The 24,390-nt window shown below is 44.8% G+C and overlaps 1 protein-coding gene across 2 annotated transcripts in view; it reads right to left on the bottom strand.

Moving 5' to 3' along the window:
* The window catches only part of LOC144678944 (DNA topoisomerase 2-beta-like), a 245,225-nt gene that overhangs the window by 191,417 nt on the left and 29,418 nt on the right, over positions 1–24,390 (bottom strand). The window contains exons 2-3 of one of the 2 annotated variants that reach the window (XM_078539056.1): positions 17,505–17,664; positions 6,954–7,142 (exon numbers count right to left, since the gene is read on the bottom strand). In XM_078539056.1, coding sequence (XP_078395182.1) covers positions 6,954–7,142; positions 17,505–17,648 — 333 coding nt within the window. In that variant the 5' untranslated portion in view covers positions 17,649–17,664. The remainder of the gene's footprint in view (positions 1–6,953; positions 7,143–17,504; positions 17,665–24,390) is intronic. The other variant, XM_078539057.1, reaches the window with a different exon arrangement.

Raw genomic sequence — 24,390 nt, 5'->3', positions numbered from 1 at the left:
GAGCGGCATTTAGATTTTCAATTCGGCAGGCACGCAGCTGAGTCGGCCATTAATTAACTAATTGACCCTATTGAGAAAGCTGCCCTCCAACCTTAAGGTTGGTGGGCAGACGAAGAGCCCTGGCTGCCTTCGCATTTTTCATAGACCGTCATCCACAGGTGTGATGAGTTTTCATGAAGGGTTTATAAATTAAATAAATGTTTCCATTAAAGTTCTTTGCCATGTTCCAGCTTCATGTGACACTGTCTTAATTTTTTTTTAATTCAAATTTTTAAAACTTAAAACTTATCTCCCTGAGGCACCTCTGTGCCTCAGGGAGATTTCTGCGCTCTTTCGTGCGCGTGTGCAAAAGAGCGCACTCCCGACTGAGGGGAAACCCCCACCCCACCCAGCCCGCACAGGGAGCACTCAGCGCTTCCGGGTGCACGTCATGCTGGGCGGGCCTTAATTGGCCCGTCCACGTAAAATGGCGGCGTGGATCCAATCGGGGGCGCCGATCGGGTCCGCGCCTGCCTGCGCCCACCCCCGCACAACCCCCCTAACTGGGGGGGAAAATTCTCTCCTATAGGTTTCGTCATTCCTAACTTTGTGTAGAGATAGGCTATCTTTACAAAGCTCTGAGAAAAAGTAATTTATAATTTGAGATAAGTAGCATGACACATTAAAATGTACCCATTTTTCCTTTTGTGATGTCAATAGGTAGGAAAACCCATGTTTAATAACTAGTGTTAGTTTAGTAATGTGCAATTATCAAGGAATCAAAGTATATTAATCAATTAACTCAATATGTAAGACACTAATAATCACACCATGTGAGACTTTGTCTGTACCTATATCCTTGCTTGGCAAGTGAAATACACCACATGGCCCTAGACCTGTGCTAAGTGAAGTCAGACATGGTTGAGTGGATCAGAACATGGAACCTTATACAGAAACAGTGTGGTAATTTACAGGGAGAGAGTGAGAGAGAAACAGTGTGGTCATTTACAGCGAGGGTGAGAGAAACCGCATGGTCATTTACAGCGAGAGGGTATGAGAGCGGGGCCTTTAACAGTGAGAGAAGAGTGTGAGACCGTTCAAGAGCGCAAGAGGGAAAAGAGTGCGGAGAGCAGCTGATTGGTGAGTAAGATTGGTGAGTATTTCTATCTTTAAAGTAAAAGTAAGGTCTTTAGTTTTTCTTAAAGATAGCTTGCTAAGTATAAGATCGATACTAGTGTGTACAAAAAAATAATTATAATAAAGTGTGAAGAGTGGGGATACAAGAGTAATTAATTAATTGAATAAAATACAATAGCATTGGCAGGATGGGTGATGTGTAGTTGCTACAGCATGGGGGAGCTGCTGGACACCAAGGTGATCAAAAGTGAACACATCTGTACCAAATGTTTGCAGCTCGAGGAACTTCGGATCCGAGTTAAGAAGCTGGAGTCTGAGCTGCAGACATTGCACCACATCAGGGGGGGGGAAAGCTACCTGGACACTTTGCTCCAGGAGGCGGTCAGGCCTCTCAGATTAGGTAATTCAAATTTAGTCTGTGATCAGGGGACAGGAGGGTGTGACTGCAGGTGAAGCCCCTGCAACTGTCCAACAGTTACAAGGTTCTTGCAAGCTGTGTGATGAGAGCAGGGACCGCAGGGAGGAAGAGCAAACTGACCACGGCACCATGGTACAGGGAGCCATTCAAATGGGGAGCGGAAATGGGAGCGTAGTAGTGATAGGGGACAGTATCATTAGGGGGATAGATGCTGTTCACTGTAGCCATGAGCGTGAGTCCCGAAGGCTGTGTTACCTGTCCGGTGCCAGGGTTAAGGACATCTCCTCAGGGCTGGAGAAGAACTTGGAGTGGGAGGAGAAGGATCCAGTTGTTGTCGTCCATGTTGGTACTAAAGACATTGATAGGACTAGAAAGGAGGTTCTGCTGAAAGAATTTCAACAGTTAGGAGCTAAGTTAAAAAGCAGAACCTCCAAGGTAATAATCTCAGGATTGCTACCTGAGCCATGGGCAAACTGGCATAGAGTAAATAAAGTCAAGGAGCTCAATGTGTGGCTAAGAGATTGGTGTGGGAGGAATGGGTTTCAGTTCATGGGGCACTGGCACCAGTACTGGGGTAGAAGGGAGCTGTTCCGGTGGGACAGGCTTCACTTGAACCATGCTGGGACCAGTGTTCTGGCGAACCAAATAACTAGGGCTGTAGTAGGGAAGGGGATACGTGGGCTTACAAAACAAAAGGTTATGGCAGCCTTGCAGGGCAGCTATTTAGGTAATGATACCCAGAGTGTGACGGGAAGGGACAGAGTGTACAAACATTAAAAAAACAGCCGAAAATAGGGTCAAAGGGGGAAAAAAATGGTAAAAGGGCAAAATAAATGGCCCTTTACTTAAATGCACATAGTATTCGGAACAAAGTAAATGTATTAACGGCACAAATAGAGGTTCATGGGTATGATCTTATAGCCATTACGGAGACACGGGGCAGCATTATCCTGTCGGCAAGCGGGGGGGGCGCGGTCTGCTCACTGACGCGTAAAATGACGCGCAGTGACGTCGGGTGTGCATCCCGACGTCACCACGCATCATTTAGATTGTCAGTTTGGCGGGCGCACGGCCGAGTTGGCTGCACGCCCGCCAAACTGTCAAAGGTCTATTAAGGCCTGTTAAAAACTAAATTAAAACAATTAAATGAGCTGCCCATCCAACCTTAAGGTTAGCGGGCAGGCGAAGAGCCAGGCAGACTTCGCTTTTTTCATGGAACCTCATCCATGGGCTGGATGAGGTTTCATGAAGTGTTTTTAAAAAATTAGTAAAGTTTTTTACAAAATTTCATTAACGTGTCCCAGCTCATGAGGGGACATGTTTCAAAAGTTTAAAAATCCTTTATTTAAAAGTTTAACACTGAAACAAATCTCCGAGGCCGATCGCTGCGCTCTTTCGCGCAGGGAATCACTTAGGGATTCTCCCCACCCCCCTCCCCCTCCCCCTCCCCACGCCCACACAGGGAGCACACTAAGCTTCCGGGCGAGCGCGGACCCGATCAGGGGCGCCGATCAGGCTCACGCCCACCTCCGCCTGCCCCCACCACAACCCCCTCCAACTGGGGGAAATTTCTGGCCATGGTTACAAGGAGATCAAAGGTGGGAACTAAATATTCAGGGGTATGTGACTTTTCGAAAGGACATGCAGGAAGGAAAGGATTGTGGGTTGCTTTGTTAGTACAAGCTGGAATAAGTACGATAGCAAGAAAGGATCTTGGATCGGAAGATGTAGAATCCATATGGGTGGAGATAAGAAATAACAAGGGGAAGAAGACACCGGTGGGAATAGTCTACAGGCCCCCTGACAGTAGCTATACTGTAGGACAGAAAATAAATCAGGAGATAATGAGGGCATGTAAAAAAGGCAGTACATTAATTATGGGTGACTTTAATCTTCAGTTAGATTGGGAAAATCAAATTGGTGGAGGTAGACACGAGCAAGAATTCATAGAGTGTATTCAAGACAGTTTCTTAGAACAAAAGGTTGTGAATCCAACCAGGGATCAGGCTATTTTGGATCTGGTGATGTGTAATGAGGCAGGTTTAATAAATGAGCTGAGTAAAGGATCCCCTAGGAAATAGTGACCATAATATGGTAGAATTTAGCATTCAGTTTGAGGGTGAGAAACTTGGGTCGGAAACAACTGTGCTGAAGGGCAATTACAAAGGAATGAGGGCAGAGTTGTATGCAGTGGACTGTGAAAGCAGAAAAAGCGTTTGATGAACAATGGTAGACATTTAAGAAAATAATTCATGACTCTCAACAAAGTGAGAAAGAAGGATTCAAGGAAGGGGATAAACCAACCATGGTTAATCAAGGAAGTTAAGGTCAGTATCAAATTGAAAGAAAAAACATACAATGTGGCAAAGATTTGTGGTAAACCAGAGGATTGGGAAAATTTTAAAAACACCAAAAGATAACCAAAAATATTAAAGAGGGAGAAAATCACCTTGAGGGTAAACTAGCAAGTAATATAAAAACAGGCAGTAAAAGCTTCTTTAAATATATAAAAAAGACAGAGGCCAAAGTGAACATAGGCCCTTTAGAGAATGAGGCTGGGGAAATAATAATGGGGAGCTAGGAAATGGCAGAGGAGTTGAATAAATACTTTGCTTCAGTTTTCACGGTAGAAGATACTTGCACTCTTGCTATTGCATTCCAAAAATACGAAATAATCAAGGAGAAAAAGGGGGGAAAGAGGAAATAAATACAATAACTATCACTAGAGAAAAAGTACTAGGGAAACTAATGGGGCTAAAGGCCGATAATCCCCTGGACCTGATGAGTCGCATCCTAGGATGTTAAGGGAAGTAGCTACACAAATAGTGGGCATTAATCTTCCAAAAATCCTTAGATTCTGGAAAAGTCCCAAAGGGCTGGAGAACGGCCAATGTAACACTCTTATTCAAAGAAGGGAGGGAGATGAAAAACAGGTAACTATAGGCCAGTTGGCTTAACATTTGTCATTGGGAAAATGTTGGAGTCTATTATAATAGATTTTAAAGCAGAGCATTTAGAAATACATAATCTAATCAAGCAAAGTCAACATGGCTTCATGAAAGGAAAATCTAACACATTTATTAGAATTGTTTGTGGAGGTAACAAGCAGGATAGACAAACAGAACCAGTAGATGTAATATTTTTGGATTTTGAAAAGGTGTTCATAAAGTACCACACATAAGACTACTTAATAAGATAAGAGCCGAGATAAGATAAGAGTGTTAGGGGTAGTATATTAGCATGGATAGAGGATTGGCTAACTAATAGAAGATAGAGAGTAGAATCTTTGGCTCAGCGAGTAGGGGCGGGGCCTGCTCACTGAGGCGTAAAATGACGCGCGGTGACATCAGGCATGCGTCATTTAGATTTTTAGTTCGGCGGGCGTGCAGCCGATTGTCAAAGGTCTATTAAGACCATTTAAAAAGCCAATAAAGCAATTAGCTGAGCTGCCCGTCCAACCTTAAGGTTGGCGGGCAGGCGAAGAGCCTAGGTGGCTTTGGCATTTTTCAAGGAACCTCATCCACAGGTGGGATGAGGTTTCATGAAGATTTTTAAAGTGTTTGAAAAATTTTTAATAAAATTAGTGGACATGTCCCAGCTCATGTGACAGTTTCACATAAGGAGACTTGTCCTTAAAATGTTTTTTTACCTTTATTCAATGTTTTATACGTGAAAGCACAGAGGTGCCTCAGGGAGATTTCTGCGCTCTTTCACGCGCATGTGCAGAAGAGTGCACTCCTCGACTCAGGCAACCACCCCCCCCCCCACCCCCACTCACCCCCACCTGCACAGGGAGCACTCAGTGCTTCCGGGCATGCGTCACGTTGGACGGGCCTTAATTGGCCCGCCCATGTAAAACGGCCGCGCCCAGCTGATCAGGGGCGCTGATCAGCTGCGCGCCTGCCCCTGTACAGCCCCCCCGGAAGGGGAGAAAATTCTCCCCAGAGAGTTGGGATAAGGAGGGCATTTTCAGGATGGCAACCTAAAACTAGTGGACTGCCACAGGGATCAATGCTGGGGCCTCAATTATTTACAATATACATTAATGACTTAGATGAGGGAAGTGAATGTAGTATCGCCATGTTTGTGAATGACACAAAAGTAGGTCGGAAGGCAAGTGGTGAGGATGACACAAGGAGACTACAGAGGGAAATAGACAGGTTAAGTGAGTGGGCAAAAACTTAGCAGATGGAATATAATATGGGAAAATGTCAGGTAATGCACTCTGGCAGGAAAAGTAGAGGAGCTGTATATTATTTAAATAGAAGAAGGCTGCAGCACAGGTGGATTTGGGAGTCCTTGTGCATGAATCCCAAAAAGCTAACATACAAGTTCAACAGCTAATAGGGAAGGCAAATGGAATGTTGGCCTTTATTTCAAAGGGAATGGAGTATAAAAATAGGGAAGTCTTGCTAAAACTATACAAGGCACTAGTTAGACCACACTTAGAATACTGTGAACAATTTTGATCCCCTTATCTAAAAAAAGATATACTGGCATTGAAGACAGTCCAGAGAAGGTTCACTATGTTGATCCCGGGTATGGAGGGATTTTCTTATGAGGAGAGATTGAGTTGGTTGGGCCTGTACTCATTGGGGAGTTTAGAAGAACGAGAGGCGATCTTACTGAAACATATAAGATTCTTAGGGGGCTTGACAGGGTAGATGCTGAGAGGTTGTTTCCCCTTGCGGGAGAATCTAGGACTAGAGGGCATAATCTTAGAGTAAGGGGGCGCCCATTTCAGACAGAGATGAGGAGAAATTTCTTCTCTCAGAGGGTTGTCAGTCAGTGGAATTCTTTGCCACAGAGGGCTGTAGAGGCTGGGTCATTAAGTATATTCAAGGCTGAGATAGACAGATTTTTATTCAATAAGGGAATCAAGGGTTATGGGGAAAAGGCTGGAAAGTGGAGTTGAGGATTATCAGATCAGCCTTGATCTCATTGAATGGCAGAGCAGACTCAATCGGCCGAATGGCCTATTTCTGCTCCTACGTCTTATGGTCTTATAGCCATTAACACCAGTTATACTTGAGTTAAAGGCCCTACTATGTCTTAAATTGTTTTAGCCTTTTAACTTAAAGTGCCTTAAAACGAAAAAGTCACTTTCGTTTAAAGTATGTAACAGACCTATAGGTAAATGCTTGTTACACCTGCCCTAGCCATCTAATACTGCAATGTCATGCTGTTTAACCTAGGCATCACAAGGTTGTGAAATGAAAGTGGGGTGATCAGAAATCACCAAGATCCCAATGGCTGCCACTACAGGAGAAAAAAAACATTTTAAAAGCTAATACAACATCTGAATCTATTAGAAACTGGAAATTGAGTCTTCACTAAAATAATTAAAAGAATGCCATTCACTTATTTCAAATCAACATGCAATGAATGCCACAGGAAAATATGTTAAAAAGTATCTCACCTGGGTTACAGGTTCCACAGAGCCAATGTACGAGTCAGGGCGGAGGAGGATATGTTCCAGCTGTGTTTTCTTCTGATAAACTCTCTCCACAGACATCTTCTTGGAAGCTTCTGACAACTTTTTTGAAGTGTCACTTTTAGCATTTATTTCTTCTTTGTTTGCAAGATTCTTCTGATTGCTGAACAATGTCTGCAAAAAAAAAATTGCTGAAATCTGCTACAAAAATTAAGAGCACCATTATTTGATTGTAGTAAGGTGCTGATAAATATATAAAATAGATATTAATGCTCCTAGATTAATGAAAGCATGTAGGTCAAATAATTTATCAAAGATAGTCCTAATCAGTACATTACGGAGCTCCTGACTTCAGTTACACAGAAATAATTGTGGAAGTGTGAACAACTTCTTAATGTTCAATTTCCAAGATATTGTGACATATTAACAAAAAAAATCCTACAAGTGCAAAGCACTATTGATACAAGTTTATTTAGAGTGAGGTCTATCAGAATTCACTGCTGAGTTGTCCCCACCTGTATCATGGATTGTGAATGGTCATTAGCAGCAGTGATATTTCAACTTTCTTTTTAACTTCACTAAAGCCTAATAAGAAATTGAATTATTACCGAAAACAATTTAAATCATTTTCAGGATTTTCTTCTGCCACTGTTCTTTCAGGGGATAGACGAACAGTTTACTTATAATTGTCTGTCTACTGAACTAATCATTAGGAGATGCAAGAAAGATGCATACTAACTCACTCAAGAATCAAACAAACTTAGTTAAAATTAGTTGTGTTAACAGGAAGATGACAGAGAAATTTACCTTTTCCAACATGTTAAAACCCTGCTATCAGTACAATATTGATAGTTACTCTCATTTGGTTACTACATGGATACAGAATACAATATGTTTATGGTGGCATAGTGGTTATGTTACTGGGCTACTAATCCAGAGGCTTGGACCAATGATCTACAGATAAGGGTTCAAAACCCACCACGTCAGCCAGGGAATTTTAATTTAGTTAATATAAACAAGTCTGGAATAAAAAGCTCAATGTCAACAATGAAACTATTAGATCATCGTTTAAAAAAAAACAACTTTGTTCACGAATGACTGTTAGGTAATGAAATCTACGGTCTTTACCCTGCCTAGCCTATGTGAGCCTAACTGCCCTCTGAAATGACCTAGCAAGCCAGTCATATTAAACTGCCTCAAAAAAAGCCTAAAAAGATTAAAACCAGACTAGATCACCCAGCATTGACCTAGGCAGTGGACACAACAAAGGCACAACCAAAGCCCTGCAAAGTCTTCCTCAATAACATCTGGAAACTTGTACCAAAATTGGGAGAACTCTCCCAGAGAAAAGTCAAGCAACAGCCCGACAGAGTCACACTCACTGAATCATACCTTACAGCCAATGCCTCAGACCCAATCCATCATCATCCTTTGGTGCATCAGGGCAGTCCCACCAGTGGTAATGCTAAATGGAATAAATCCAGAACAGCTCAAAACTGGACATCCAAGAGGGATTGCAGGCCATCAGCCGCAGCAGAATTTTATTCAACCACAACCTCAAGATCGGGCATATCCCTCACTCTATCATTACCATCAAGCCGGGGACAACCCTGGTTCAATGAGGAGTTCAGGAGAGCATGCCATGAGTGTCACCAGGCATAATAAAAAAATGAAGTGCCAACCTGATGAAGCTACAATGCAGTATAGCATATTTGCTAAATAACAGAAGCAGCTTGTGATAGATAGAGCTATGCGATCTCACAACCAATGGGGGAGAATTTTCCCTATGTCGGGCAGGCCATTGGCAATCGGGACCGCACTGCCATTTTATGCAGGCGGGTCAAATAAGGCCTACCCAGCGTGTGTACCGGCTCCCGGGGACAGCAGGAGTGGGCGGATGGTGGCGGGTCGGCAATTGCTGCCGGGTCCAATGGCGAACCGGTGGCCTGTTTAAAGGCCAAGCTGCAGCCTCTCCAAGGCTGCTTTACATGGCCAGAGGTCGGGGCCAAGTCATATCCAAGTGGGCCATGCAGGAGGGTAGGGCGGGTGGGTCCATGTACACCCAGGTTTTCTGATGAGTGCCTTGCTGCCCTCCTCGAGGAGGTGGCAGCATGGTGGAAGGTACTTGTCCCCCAGGACAGGAGGAGGAGGCCACCCCTCTTGACCAAACATGCGTGGGAGGAGGTAGCGGAGGTCGTGAGCTCCCACAACGTGGTGTGGCGCTCATGGAACCAGCGCCACAAGCGGTTCAATGACATACTGCGCACAGGAAGGGTGAGTAGCATGTGGGCATCCTTCACTTCAGCCAACATGTAAGCTTTCCGCCCCTGGCGCCCCACCCATGTCTGACTGGCCTGAATGTAATGAGCCATTGACGGCATGTGTCCTTAGCTGGGCAGGCCAGCAGATATTCCCTGTGCGTTGGACAGCCTGAGAGGGTGGTGATGAGATAGGCTCTGCACCCGCAGCATGTGGTGGACTGAATCCCACATGACTGTGGTGGGGGCAACCTGGAGGATCTGCACCCAGGCGCAGTGCTCGAACTCCAGGACATGTGGAAGTCAGGGTGACAACATGGTGGGAGGGGGTCTTCAAGGTGGCGTGGAACAGATCGATCTGCTGCCCTCTGCTTTCCACGTCATTGCGCCTCCTTGCTAAGGCAGGTTAAACTGTGTGCTCCCAAGTGTGATGAAGGCAGCATGTGGCCAAGGGGGTGGGCGGTGGCAAGGACACACCAGGCATATTTGTGTGATTGTTCGGCAGCAGCGAGGTAAGGGTGCATTGGATCCCTGCAATGGCCAACTGGGCTTGGGGTAAGCCGGCCGCGAGGAGATTCATGGTATAAGTATCACTTATTAATGCTCTTTTCTCATTTCCAGGAGATGAATTCTCACAACACTGCCAAGCAGGTGAGGACTGGCGGTCGGCCAGCCCAGGTAGTGCTGCTTAGCCGCTTCGAGCAGGAGGCCCTCGACCTAGAGAGACGCCATGTGCCCAGGTCCACCGGAGCCGGAGAGGCTGGGGTTCCACGGGCAGGTATCTGTGGCCAGCACTCACGTCACCAGTAGTCTCCCAACAGCAATGGTAGCGCTGATTGTTGAGTGAGTGACGTTACCAACATGGCTTGCCCATTGCATGTGGAATGATGAGCGTATGATGATCTGGGGGACAGGCATGTATATTGACATTTTCTGCACGCTAACTGATCGAATTTCTTTACTCTTCCTTTCAGCATCAGCAGTGCAAAGCCGGGACCCGGAACAGCAGGGGCCCCCTCTGACACCTGAGAGCCATGAAGTGTCAACATCACCAGCGTCACACCATCCATGCCAGGCAGGAACCAGCGCAGATACTGGCACCTCGGTGGGCATGAAGTCTTTGGCTAGTGTCCCGGGGCACAGCGGTGAGGGCACTTCACAGTCACTGGAGGAGCTGGCGTAGACAGAGAGTGCCCATTGCACCAGCAGTCGGAGGACTGCAGGGGCCCAGGCACATGCTCAGTCCGTGGCTGATGATGAGCCTCTGGAGTCGTCCGCAATGTGGCCAACTCATGAGATTCGGCCGGGTGTGCGGGGCCATCTGGTGGAGATACATGAGGCCGTGCTTGGCTTGGTGTCAGTGGTGGAGGAGTCTATGCGGACCGTAGCCAATGCATTGAGCATTATGCATGCCAAGCTTCCTCCATGGAGAGAGTGGTGACTCTCATGGAGAAGCAGCTCCAGGGACAGGATCAGGCGCTCGGACCTGCAATCCCTCACAGCGGCATTGACCTCAGGTGCTCAGTGCCCGTATGAGCGGTGGTTTTGGCACCAGGTCTCCCACCTCGGTGCCTATCCATCTACGGTGAGCAGGAAGGGCCGAATGGACCTCATGTTGGCGGAGCAGCTGCCTGTCGTCTCTGCGGGCGCCTCTCAGGGCTCCTCTGCCCCTCTACTAGTGACCGCAGCACCCAATGAGGCAGCTGTGGAGCTGGCAGCTCCCTCCCAGGTGAGGCAAGCACAGGCTCCACGGACCAGAGGGTGTCCGCCAAGGTCATCGACGCCAACAGGGCAGCAGAGAGAGCAGACTGTCTCAGATGCCAGTGCCAGCGAGGGGGCACCACAAAGACGTAGCACCCGCAAACATAAAATTAAGGCACCTTAGGCACACCCTGGGTTCATCACTGGTAGTTTTTTGTTGGCCTCCCGTTGAGTTCCTTCTGATTGTGTTTGCAATGCGACACCATTTTATTTGTGTTGCGTTAAGAGACTTTTGTGAAAGCATTAAATTACGATCATCTAACATGGCTGAGGTGCCTCTTTTCTTGGGCAGGTGGGTGGATTCCTGAGACGTTATGAGTGATTTCGTGTCATTGACATTTATTGACCAGGCCCATCATCAATGCTCCTATCCTGACAGATTTGGCACTAGTGTCTCCAGTATGGAGGCTGCCGCCCAGGTTTGCGTTGGAGGTCCATATGTGCTGTGCTAGCTGAAGGTTCTTTGGATTCGGGCGTCCCAGGTGTTCCTGCCTCCCTGGAGTATGCCCGGGTCAGCGCCTGTCCCTTCAGCATTTCCCTGTGCGTGCTCACTGCTCACTGCTGGAGTCATCGTGTTCAGCCGCAGCTACTCTATCTACATCTTCTTCGTCCACAGCGTCCCCCCTTTGCAGCGCAAGATTGTGGAGAGCGCAGCATGCAACCACTATCAGGGACACTCGATCTGGGGGACACTGGAGTGCGTCCCCGGAACGGTCCAAGCATCGGAAGCACATTTTGAGAAGACCAATGGCTCTCTCCACCACAGCCCTTGTGGAGACGTCACTTCTATTGTACCGCTGCTCAGCTTCTGATCTTGGATGATGGAGAGGCATCATGAGCCACCTTCTGAGGGGATAGCCCTAGTCATCAAGCAGCCATCCATCTAGCCGGGCTGCAGCACTGAAGAACCCCTGAACCTGCGAGCATCTGAGGATGTTGGCATCATGGGAGCTGCCTGGATACCTTGTGCAGACATGCAGAATCTGCAGCTTGTGATCACACACTATCTGCACGTTCATGGAGTGGAAGCCCTTCTTGTTGATGAAGGAACCGGGCTCACCAGCTGGTGCCTTGATGGCCACATGTGTGCAGCCTATTGCACCCTCGACGTGGGGGAACCCAGCAATGGCCGTGAAGCCTCTGGCTCGCTGTATCTGGCTGGCTTCGTCCCAGTGGTAGTGAGTGAAGGTCAATGCATGCCTGAACAGAGCGAGTGTGACCTGCTTGACACAAGTGTGGACAGCTGATTGGGAGACACTGCAAAGATCACCCACCAACCCATGGCAAGAGCCAGAGGCATAGAAGTTGAGGGCAGCTGTAACCTTTAGAGCCACAGACATGGGGTGTCCACCCACAGTTAGCTGAGATCTCTGGCCCAATCATCTAACAGATATATTTGACTGTCTCCCTTGACAAACAGAGCCTCCTTCGGCATTGCACCTCAGGTATATTGAGGTAGCTGCTTCTCTGCCTGTATGCCCTAGCAGCAGGATAGTGGCGTATTCTGTGGCCCCTTCCGCCTTGGACTACCTCTTGACCCTTCGCCCCTTGTGCGTATGCCTGTCCTCCCAAAGGTGGCTCCCCTGGAGGCTGAATGTGCACTCCTGGCCTCCTCCCCCTTCTAGCCCTCCCTTCCTCCTCAGAGGAGGTACCCCCAGTGGCGAGATCACTTCCCATTCCCAGGCTCAGGGAGGTTTCCTGAAACCTACAGGCCCCAAAACAAATCCTCACTGCAAAGTGCTGACCTGAAGGTTGAGTCCAGTCCAAGCAGCTGGTATGCGTTTTGAACTTCTCCAGCTCACACAGGCAAGTTTCACTAACTTTGGAACACTAACTTTTAAATCTGTAGAATCGCGAGCCCACTGAGCCCTCTTCTCCCGCCCGTGGATGAGCCTCATATAAATCTCTGCTAGCCACCTGCCTGTTGCGCCCATGCGACGAGCCAAAGATCGCACGGGCAACGCAAAATCCCCATCAATTCGAGCCTCAAGGGCCTTAAGTGGCCCGTTAACGAATGGTGGGCGCGCAACGGACATCGTTGCACGCCTGCCCACTGAAATATCGTGATGGTGCGCAGTGACATCAGGACGCGCACCCAACATCACCGCGCATCATTTTACGTGTCGGCGTGTGGGTCCCGCCCCCACACACCAACGGTAAAATTCTGCTTATGGAAAAGATCAAAGCTCTGAAGTTCTGCAACATCCACTCACGAATGATAGTGGACAATTAAACAACTAACAGGAAGAAGAGGTTCCACGAACATCCCCATCACTATGATGGAGGAGTCCAGCACAGAATGCAAAAAAAAAGGCTGAAGGGTTTGCAACCTGCTTCACTCGAGGTTGAATTTATGATCTATCTCAGCCTTCTCCTGATGTCTCCCCAATAACAGATGTCAGAATTCAGTCTGGTGTTCCGACCAGGATGGGAGGAGTACACAGTTGATCTAGCCCCACTACTCCACAGGGTCATACCATTAGTATAAAAGTTTAATTTACTCACCAACGTGGCCAATTGTTTACCCTCACTACTGGTACCCAGAATAAAAGAGACTTTAACCAGCCTTCTTTCAATAAACAACAAACTTACTAGTTTATTATAAAACCATGCTCATCAAAGAGAAAGGCAAAGCTTATCAACAGCCAGCATGGAATATGAAATTATACTAATTACTCTTTTGAGATAGTGACACACACACAAAACAATGAAAATAAAATAAAAATGGAGGAATTCAGCCAAAGGGTAAAAGTCAATGGTTCAAAAGCAAAGGATAGATGGTATGATATCAAGAAATGGCTGACAGCAGTTGATATAGCAAAGGCTATGCCCCTAACAACATTCCAGATGTGATGCTGAACACTTGTGCTCCAGAACTGGTTGCACCTCTAACCAAGCTGTTCCAGTACAGCAACAACACTGGTACCTACCCAATACAGTGGAAAGCTACCCAAGTATGAAAAATCCAATCCAGTCAATTATTGCCCCATCAACAATAACCTGCTCAACGATGCTCACTTTGGGTTCCACCAGGACCAATAGGCTCCAAGCTCCATTCCAGCCTCGTTCCAAACATAAATAATAGCGCTGAATTCCAGAAATGGGAATGACTGTGGTCATCAATGAGTGTGGCATCAAGGTGTTGTAGTAAACTTGAAGTAAATGGGAATAAGGGGAAAAGCTCTCCACTGGCTGGTATCGTAGCGAGCTCAAAAGGGAGATGGTTGTGATTGTTAGAGGCCAATTACCTCAGTCCCAGGGCATCTCTGCAAGAGTTCCTCAGGACAGTGTCCAAGGCCCAACTATCTTCAGCTGCTTCATCAATGACCTTTCCTCCATCACAAGGTTAGAAGTAGGGATATTCGTTGGTGATTGCAGTGCTCAATTCCATTCTCAACTCTTAAGATAATGAAGTAGTCAATACCTGTATGCAACAAGACCTGGACAACATTCTGGCTTGGGCTAATAAGTAGCAAATAACATTTGCCGCACACCAAGCTGGGCAATGACCATCCTCAACAGCAGAGAGTCTAACTAGCCCCTGCTGACTTTCACCAGTATTACGCTTGTTCGATCACCATTGACATCCTGAAGGAAACTACAACCAGCGACTTACCTGAATGAGCCTCGTATGCACTGGCTACAAGAGCAGTTCTGTGATGAGCAACTCCACTTCTGACTTCCCAAAGTTTGTCTATTATCACAAGGCACAATGCTGTATTGTGATGGAATACTCTCCACTTGCCTGGGTATGTGCAGTTTCAACACATCTTCACCTTTTTGCTCAACTAATCCATCTTCCTGAAGTCTTTTAGTCTTCCATGTTGTTTTCCAAACTTCCTACTTTTATGTCATCAACAAATCTCAACGTTCTGGCCCTAAACCCAAGTCCAAATCCTCAAAATATATCAGAAACAATATGGACCCAGATTCACTTCAGGGAAATACAGCCTCCAATCCTCCTTCTATATGGGCAACATGCATTTATCTTAACTGTATCCTGTCTATCAACTTCCACTCCATGCTGCTATTTTTCCTCTTATGACATATACCTGGATTGTTATAACAAGCCATACTGAATGCCTTCTGAAAATCCATATAAATTTTATTTATTGCATTCCTTTTACCTAATTAGTCATCAAAAAACTCTCATTCAGTAAACTGAGCATGTATATGGGGCAGGGTTCTGAGGCGCCACAGGAATGGAAGCAGGCAGGCTTCTATCAACATCGTCAGCCGGTGTGCTGGTTCCCCAGCTCCATCCAGCCCCAGGGTCATTTTCCTGGAAGCAGGATGAGGACAGCAGGGTCAACTCCCATCAAGTGACTGGTAGCAAATTGAGCTAATTAAATGCCTATCGTCGGATGTCGACGAGGATTTTCCAGTAGGTCTCCAGATCCCTGATGATCGTGGTGGGGTGATGGGGACAGTACAGCACCTTGGAGGCAGTCTCTCAGCAGGAGACCAGAGGGCCAGCACTCCTGGCAGACCTAAAGGCCCTACTGCCTGCTTGGGTTTAGCAGTAGCCACGACCACCCTGCAGAGGTGCTCCCCACTCTCCACCAGTGGTGGCCTGACTACAAAGGCCTGATTTTTATTTTAAATTTGAAAAAGTTGGAGAGAGGCAGCTCCATTTTGCAGCCTCCTCTCCTTCACTTACCTATCATGGCATCCTGCTGTTGCTTTCAAGCTCAAGGACCCTATTGGTCCTCCAGTTCTTTAATTAGACAGTGAGCCTGCCCTTTGGCCACTAATTGTCAATTCAAGAAAACACAGGTGTGTGACTGTTTCCAACACACTGCAGGCTTCTGACCCCCGACTGAGCTTGACGGAGGTGTCCTGAAGCCTACAGGAAAATCCTACCTGTGGTCTCTGGTCAATTCAAGAAGGAGCAGTATATTTAGAACGGGAAATAGTGAGAGGTGCAAGATAAGAGTTTTTGCAGGATAGTTTCAGATTCTGGGACAATCCTGATGGACGATAGTCATCTTGTGTCCTACATACTACAACATTCCTATATTTTTTATGTAGATTTAATATTTTAAAAATTGCCCTAGAAAGGTTCAGCACAGATAAGTAATCTAATCAATAAGTTGAATTCCGTTCCAAGTCTGAGAGTCAAGCAGCACATTAATACCATACCCAACTCTATAGCTGTTAACCACATTAAGATTGTAAACCAAAAAGTGGAATCAATCTATGATGTCTAACCAAGTGACAGAAAAATGTAATTTTTGCATCCATATCAATAAAAATTGGAAATAATAAAATAAGAATATGCATATTAATTCCATTCAGCTGGTCTTGCATACAATAACTCTCACTAGTGAATAAGTTAGCCCTTACCCAAATGGAGCAAGAATGTGCTACCTTCTTGACTTATTTCAAATTCATGATAATACAGGTAATGTGAAACAGACATAATTTTCTGGTCTAAATAAATTTAACTTTTGCTTTTTTTTAGAAAAGGGAAATCTGTTCGAATGAATTTCACGTCAGGAAATTTCAATTAGAAAATGTTTAACCATAAAGTAGTTTCAAAGTCAATCCAATAGCAATTGGTCATGGTTCTTCTCCCAAATATTCAAGCATTTTTCAAAACAAGATCTAATCAGAATGGAGTTACTCAGTTCAAAACAGGTGATTGACATCAGTAATCAAATGTGTCCATAGATTTACAATATTTCAATATTATATTGACAATTCAATACACTAAAAGTAAATACAATGAGGTATTAGCTTAACTGTGCTTCTTCCAACAGGAATGACTGGCAGAAAAGTCTGAGCAACATCTTAACCATGTGCGACCAGTTTCTCACTGAAGGTTAATTGCTTTATCTGCCTGATCAGCACATAATTGTTATTCATTTGCTAAGCAGATTCTTCACAACCCATCCTCACTTGCAAAGCAACTTCAAGAAAAGGGCTTAATTCTGCAGATTCTATTTTAGATTCCCAAAAGTTATCCCAAGCAGCCAGAAGAAACTAGTTTAGACAAAGCTGGATATGTTGTTACACAAGACACCATGGTTTGACTAAAAGATTTCATCTTTTCATATGGACTAGGAACCTGACTTTACCCTGAATATCAAGAAGATCATTTCCATCCAGTTATCTGCAAATAAATCAAGGATTAAATTGTGGGCTACAAGCATTAACTATCACTCAAATGACATGAGTCAGAATTGTCTTGATAAACAGAACAGTATATTGGTCAACCAAATGAGGAATTTCAGTTTTACAGGCAGTCAAATAAGTTTCCTGTGGAATTTTGAATCCATTGCATTCTTCAATGTAAACAAAACGTTTATCATTTCTGTTACATTTCAAATTCCTAACAACATGACACAGCTTCTGGGCACTCAAGAGAACAGCAGCTGTAAAATTTAACCCTTTCTCCTGAAGTTTGGAAAGTAGAAATGGAATGGAAAGAATCTGCACAACAAATAGTGTGACATCCAGTCACAGATGATGATGGTCAGTTAAACACAGAAACATAGAAAATTAAGCAACTAACAGGAGGTGGTGGCTCCACGAACATCCCGATCTTCAATGATGGGGGAGCCCAACACGTTGCTGCAAAAGACGTATTTGTAACCATCTCCAGCCAGAAGTGTTGAGTGGATGATCTATCTCTGCCTCTTCCTGAGGTCCCCACCATCACAGAAGCATTAAACCTATGTGAACAATTGGTCACGTTGGTTATGAGTAATGTTGCTCAGATGAAGCAAAATACAGTTAGCATTTAATCAAAACCCATGAACACGTTCATGTGAAAATCATAGTGCACTCCCAGGCTGAAAGGAGTTTGAAATCAGGTTTATTGAGACTGCTTTCAAGGGTTCATCGTGATGCACACTTTTGTTTGACCAGATAATAAAGATTGAACAACTGACTTTCTAGAACTTAATCTCTGGAATCAACATTAACCATTCCAGGTGCAATCAGCACCAGGCAGGCAACACTGCGATACAAGCCTGTATGCTTTTGAGCTGTGATGAAAGGTTACGACCTAAAACCTGGTTTCCCTCTCCAGATACTGCCAGATCTGGCATTTCCAGCGTTTTCTATTTTTATTTCAGATTTCCAGCATCTGCAGTCTATTGCTTTTGAATCTGCAATGCTTGCTGTCCACACCACAAAAGCATCAAAGATAGACTTTTTAAGCTAAAAATTTGGTAACCAGATATTTCTGAATTTTTTAAGAATAGCTAGCAGAGAAATAATCTACTGAAACACACCTGCTTTGTTGCAATAAGGTGCAGAAAAGGACAGCTTACAATTCTCATCATTTTCTTCATCTCCTACATTTAAAAGACTGGGAAGAGAGAGTACAGAGATGGGACAGCAAGAAACAGCACGACAGAAAAGACATGAGAAACTTTGGTAGCATATCTTTATTTAAAAATTGTGCTTCAAAAAAGATGATGAGGAAAAAAGGGGGAGAAATCAAGGCCAAGAAGGTTACTTAGAGATAGTGAAATGAGGCCTTCTGCCTGACCAGCTACAGGTCTGGAAGGACTTCAGCTCATAATATATATGAATTAAAAAGATGTTTTCTGCAGAAAAAGAACACATGCAGAATTCAATTCCAGAAAACTATATAATAAAAACAGAATTTTACCAATGACGAAGCAATAAATCGGATGCCTTGGTAACACACTAGGAGTGTAATGCCATAAGAGCTTAACCTCACTTCAACCCGCCACTACCAAAAGCATGAGAGGTTTGCTAACATACCAAGCAGATTTGAATGGAGGCAGGAGGAGCAATAGCAACATAAATACACTGGAAGGAAAAGCTTCGCACAGAGCAGACCTGACTAGAATGACAAGGGGGCAGAAAAACACTGGCTGGAGTAGTTTGCAGGTCCCTGGCAGTAGTTACACTGTTGTGCAGGGTATTAATCAATAAATAAGAGAAGCTAATAACAAAGACAATGCAATAATCATGCAGGATTTTGATCTTCATATAGACTGGACAAATCAAATTAGCAAAATGGTCTGCAGGACGAACTAAAGGAATGCACTTTAGACAATTTCCTAGAACAACTTGTCATGGAACCAACCAGGAATAAGGCTATTTTAGATTTATTTTAGGTTTAGGGTAATAAAACAGGGTTAATTAGTAATCTCATAATAAAGGATCCCGTAGAGCTGAATAATAATGTGATAGAATTTCACATTCAGTCGAACAGTGATGTACTTAAGTCTGAAACAACAGTCATAGTTAAATAAAGCCAATTATAAAGATATGAAGAATAAATTGGCTAAGGTTGATTGGGAAAATAGATTAAAAGGTAGGCATTGATAAGCAGTGACAAACCTATAAAAGAATAGTTTAAAATTCTCAACAAATATACATTCCGTTGAGAAACAAAAACTCCACAGGAAAAAGTGATCCATCAATGGCTGACTAAAAAAGTTAAGGATAATACTATGATTAAAATAAGTATCTAATAATGTTGCAAAGAATAGTAGTAAGCTGTTGGGAAAGTTCTAGAAACCAGCAAAGGACAGGCAAAAAAAATTGACAAATAGGGAAACATCTACAAAAGAAAACTAACTCTAAGGGAAGAATTTTGCCCTTGACAGGGGTGCTCAGCAGGGGCAGGGGGGCGGACGGGAAGCCGACCGCCGCCCACGATCAGCACCGCACTGCGATTTTACGTGGGGGGGCCAATTAAGGTCTGCCCAGCATGGAACTCAAGCAGCAGCACTCAGCGCTGGCTGTGCAGACAGGGGGAAAAGTGCGAGCGGGCCTAGTGCGAACTCCACGCACGCGTGGGAAAGAGCGTTTCAATCTCCCTCAGGCACGGAGCTGCCTCAGGGAGATGAAGCGCTGTTTAAAAAAACTAATGTACAAAATAAAAATGTCATAAAACATGTCCCCTTATGTGACTCTGTCAGGGACAAAGCAGGGACATGTTTATAATTCAAGTGTTAAAATTTTATTCTATAAATTACAAAGGTCGCTTGGCCTTTTCGCCTGCCCATCAACCGTTTGGTTGAACGGGCAGTGAAATATTCAGGACAATTGTTAACTTAATGGCCTTAATATACCTTTTAATTGTCAGCGGGCGTGCTGCTAGCTCTGGCATGCGCCCGTCGACCTAACTATCGCGAGAGTGCACATTGACGTCGGCACACTCGGCTGATGTCAACGCGCTTTACTTCACGCTCGGGCGTGTACCCACATGCCGAGCGAAAATCCTGCCCTAATTATAAAAATACATAGTAAGAGCTTTGGGAATTATTTAAATAGGAAGAGATTAGCAAAAGTAAGCAGTGGTCCCTTACAGGCTGCAACAGGAGAAATTATCATGAGGAATAAGGGAATGGCAGAGATGTTAAACAAATACTTTGTATCTGTTTTCACAAGAGATGCAAAAAGCAGACCAAAAATTGTGGGGAAGCGAGCCGTAATGAGAGTGAGCAACTTAAAATAATTCATATAGGAAAAGTATTAGAGAAACAAGGGACTAAAAGCCGACAAATCCCCTGCACCTGACGGTCTACATCTTAGGATTCTAGAAATGATGACTGCAGAGATAGTAGATGCACTGGTCACGATCCTCCAAAATTCTCCATGGGCAGAATTTTACACTGGTTGTGCGGCAACTGATGTTCATTGAGTTCTGCTATCAGGGGCTTGAATGTGTTGCAAAGACACAGTTTGGTGCATTTTTTTCTTGTCATTTAATCTGTACAGTTCTGCAGCTTCCTGACGAAACTCCGCAGCAGCTGTCTGCCTTCAGGGAGCTTGCTTGAAGCACCCACCGGCACTTTTGTTGGCGACCGTCCTTTTCCCGCCCCCCACTTGGCAGCATTGAGGCTTTCTCATCGAGCCTGTTTCACACTGGCTGGCCGTTAATTGGCCAGCCAGTGGGAAATTGCATTCTGGGCCGATTGTAGGCAGAAGCGCATTTTGCATCCACTTCCAGGCCCACTGATCACGCGCGCCCAACAAACGTAAGATTCAGACCCAGATTCTGGAACAGTTTCGGTGGATTGGAAGGTAGCAAAAGTAACGCCACTTAAGAAAGCAAGGAGAGAGAACAGAGGGAACTAGAGGCCAGTTAAGCCTGCAGAAGTCCTTGGGAAAATACTGGAATTTATTATTTGTTTTGCATTGTGACAGTAATCATTTAACAATTGCAACTAAACATAGCAAGCAACGTGCTTATTATGGAGGTATTAACAAGGCATTTATAGAAAATCATAATATAAATAAACAAAGTCAACATGGTCTGCACTGGAGTGCTGCTTTGGACTGCAGTCGAGTGCTTAAGTTGGAGTTCGGTGAGGAGAGAATGGGGTGATCCATTGAGTACCGTGAATACGGTCGGGTAAGTATTTACTACTGTTATCACTTATAATTTTTAACGTCTTATTTTGTGGTTCATCGTTTGTAAGGAATATATTCCGTAACAACAAGGAGCAGGGAAGAAGGGCCCCAGAGTAATTGATATTATTTGATACTAAGTATCTTCCAAAGGTTTAATTTAATTTAAAGGGGTAAGTCATGGCAGGAGAGCTCAAAGCCATGGTGTGCTCCTTCTGCTCTATGTGGGAAGCCGGGAACATTTCCAGTGCCCAGGGTCAGCATTTGTGCAGGAAGTGTCTCCAGCTGCAGCTCGGGTTTCAGCTCTGGAGCGACGGCTGGGGACACTGCGGAGCATCTGCGAGGCGGAGAGTATCATGGATAGCACGTATAGAGAGGTGGTCACACCGCAGGCTAACAGTCCACAGGCAGGAAGAGAATGGATGACAACCAGGCAGAGCAAGAGGACTAGGCAGGCAGCGTAGGAATCTCCTGTGGCTATTCTCCTGCAAAACAGATATACCACTTTGGGTACTGTTGAGGGGAATGGCTTCTCATGGGAAAGCAGCAACAGCCAAATTCGTTACACCACGGTTGGCTCTGCTGCAAAGGGGAGGAGTAAAAAGTGTGGGAATGCAATAGTTATAGGGGATTCAATTGTATGGGGAATAGATAGGCGTTTCTGTGGCCGCAAATGAGACTCCAGGATGGTATGTTGCCTCCCTGGTGCTAGGATCAAGGATGTCTCAGAGCGACTGCAGGACATTCTGAAGGGGGAGGGTGAATAGCCAGCGGTTGTGATACACATTGGTACAAACGACATAGGTTGAAAAAAGGGATGAGGTCCTAAAAGCAGAAAATAGGGAGTTAGGAAGTAAGTTGAAAAGTAGGACATCAAAAGGTAACGATCTCAGGATTACTACCAGTGCCACATGCTAGTCAGAGAAGAAATAGCAGGATATATTGGATTAATACTTGGCTGAAGAGATGGTGTGAGAGGGAGGGTTTCAGATTCCTGGGACATTGGGACCGGTTCTGGGGGAGGTGGGGCCAGCACAAACTGGACGGATTACACCTGGGCAAGACCGGGACTGATGTCCTAGGGAGAATGTTTGCGAGAGTGGTTGGGGAGGGTTTAAACTAAAATGGCAGGGGGATGAAAACCTATGCATGGAGTCAGGGGAGGGGGAATCAAGGACAAGAACAAAAGACAGAATAGGGAATAAGAAAAGTGATAGACAGAGAAATCAAGGACAAGAATCAAACAGGGCCTCAGTGAAAAATAGTGGGAATGGCACAAGTAATGTTAAAAAGACAAGCCTTAAAGCTTTGTGCCTTAACGCGAGGAACATTCGCAATAAAGTGGATGAACTAACCATGCAAATAGATATAAACAGGTATGATATAGTCGGGATTACGGAGACATGGCTGCAGGGCGACCAGGGATGGGAGCTGAACATCCAGGGGTATTCAGTATTTAGGAAGGACAGACAAACAGGAAAAGGCGGTGGAGTTGCATTGCTGGTTAAAGAAGAAATTAACGTAATAGTGAGGAAAGATATTAGCTCCGGCGATGTGGAATCTGTATGGTAGAAACACTAAGGGACAAAAAACGTTAGTGGGGGTCGTATATAGACCCCCAAACTGCAGTGGTGATGTTGGGAATGGCATTAAACAGGAAATTAGAGACACATGCAATAAAGGAACATCTGTAATTATGGGTGACTTTAATCTGCATATAGATTGGTCAAATCAAATTAGTAACAATACGCAGAGGAGGAATTCCTAGAGTGTATACAGGATGGTTTTCTGGACCAATGCGTTGAGGAACAACTAGAGAACAGGCCATCCTAGAATGTGTATTGTGTAATGAGAAAGGAATAATTGGCAATCTAGTTGTGCGAGGCCCCTTGGGGATGAGCGACCATAATATGATAGAGTTCTTCATCAAGATGGAGAGTGACGTAGTTGATTCTGAGACTAGGATCCTGAATCTTAATAAAGGAAATTGCAACGGTATGAGGCGCAAGTTGGCTATGATGGATTGGGAAACGTTACTTAAAGGGATGACGGTGGATAGGCAATGACAAACATTCAAAGAGCGCATGGGTGAACTGCAACAATTGTTTATTCCTGTCTGGTGCAAAAGTAAAACAGGAAAGGTGGCTAAACTATGGCTTACAAGGGAAATTAGAGGTAGTATTAGATCCTAGGAAGAGGCATACAAATTGGCCAGAAAAAATAACAGACCTGAGGATTGGGAGCAGTTTAGAATTCAGCAAAGGAGGACCAAGGAATTGATTAAGAAGGGGAAAATACGAGAGTATGAGAGTAAGTTTGCAGGGAACATAAAAACTGACTGTAAAAGTTTCTGTAGGTATATGAAGAGAAAAAGATTGGTGAAGACAAATGTAAGTCCCTTAAAGACAGAAACAGGGGAATTTATAATAGGGAACAAAGAAATGGCTGACCAACTAAATACATACTTTGGTTCTGTCTTCACAAATAACATATCAGAAATGTTGGGAACACAAAGTTTAATGAGAGGGAGGAACTGAAAGAAATCAGTATTAGTATGGAAATGCTGTTGGGGAAATTGATGGGATTGAAGGCCGATAAATCCCCAGGGCCTGATAATCTACATCCCAGAGTACTTAAGGAAGTGGCCCTAGAAACAGTGGTGGTCATCTTCTGAGATTCTATAGACTCTGGAACAGTTCCTACAGATTGGAGGGTAGCTAATAAACCCCCACTATTTAAAAAGGGAGGGAGGGAGAAAGCAGGGAATTATAGACCAGTCAGCCAGTAGTGGGGAAAATTCTAGTCTATTATAAAAGATTTAATAGCTGAGTACTTGGAAAACAGTGGCAGAATCAAGCAGAGTCAGCATGAATTTACGAAAAGGAATCTACTGGAATTTTTCAAGCATGCAACTAGTAGAGTTGATGAGGGGGAGCCAGTGGGTGTGGTTTATTTGGACTTTCTGAAGGCTTTCGACAAAGTCCCACATAAGAGATTAGCGTGTAAAATTAAAGTGCATGGGATTGGGGGTAGTGTATTGAGTTGGATGGAAAACTGGT

The sequence above is a fragment of the Cetorhinus maximus genome, chromosome 3 (genome assembly GCF_964194155.1).
Source record: "Cetorhinus maximus chromosome 3, sCetMax3.hap1.1, whole genome shotgun sequence".
NCBI classification, from domain to species: Eukaryota; Metazoa; Chordata; class Chondrichthyes; order Lamniformes; family Cetorhinidae; genus Cetorhinus; species Cetorhinus maximus.
Note: the sequence above shows the minus strand (reverse complement) of the source record. Positions and strands in the feature narration are given on the sequence as shown.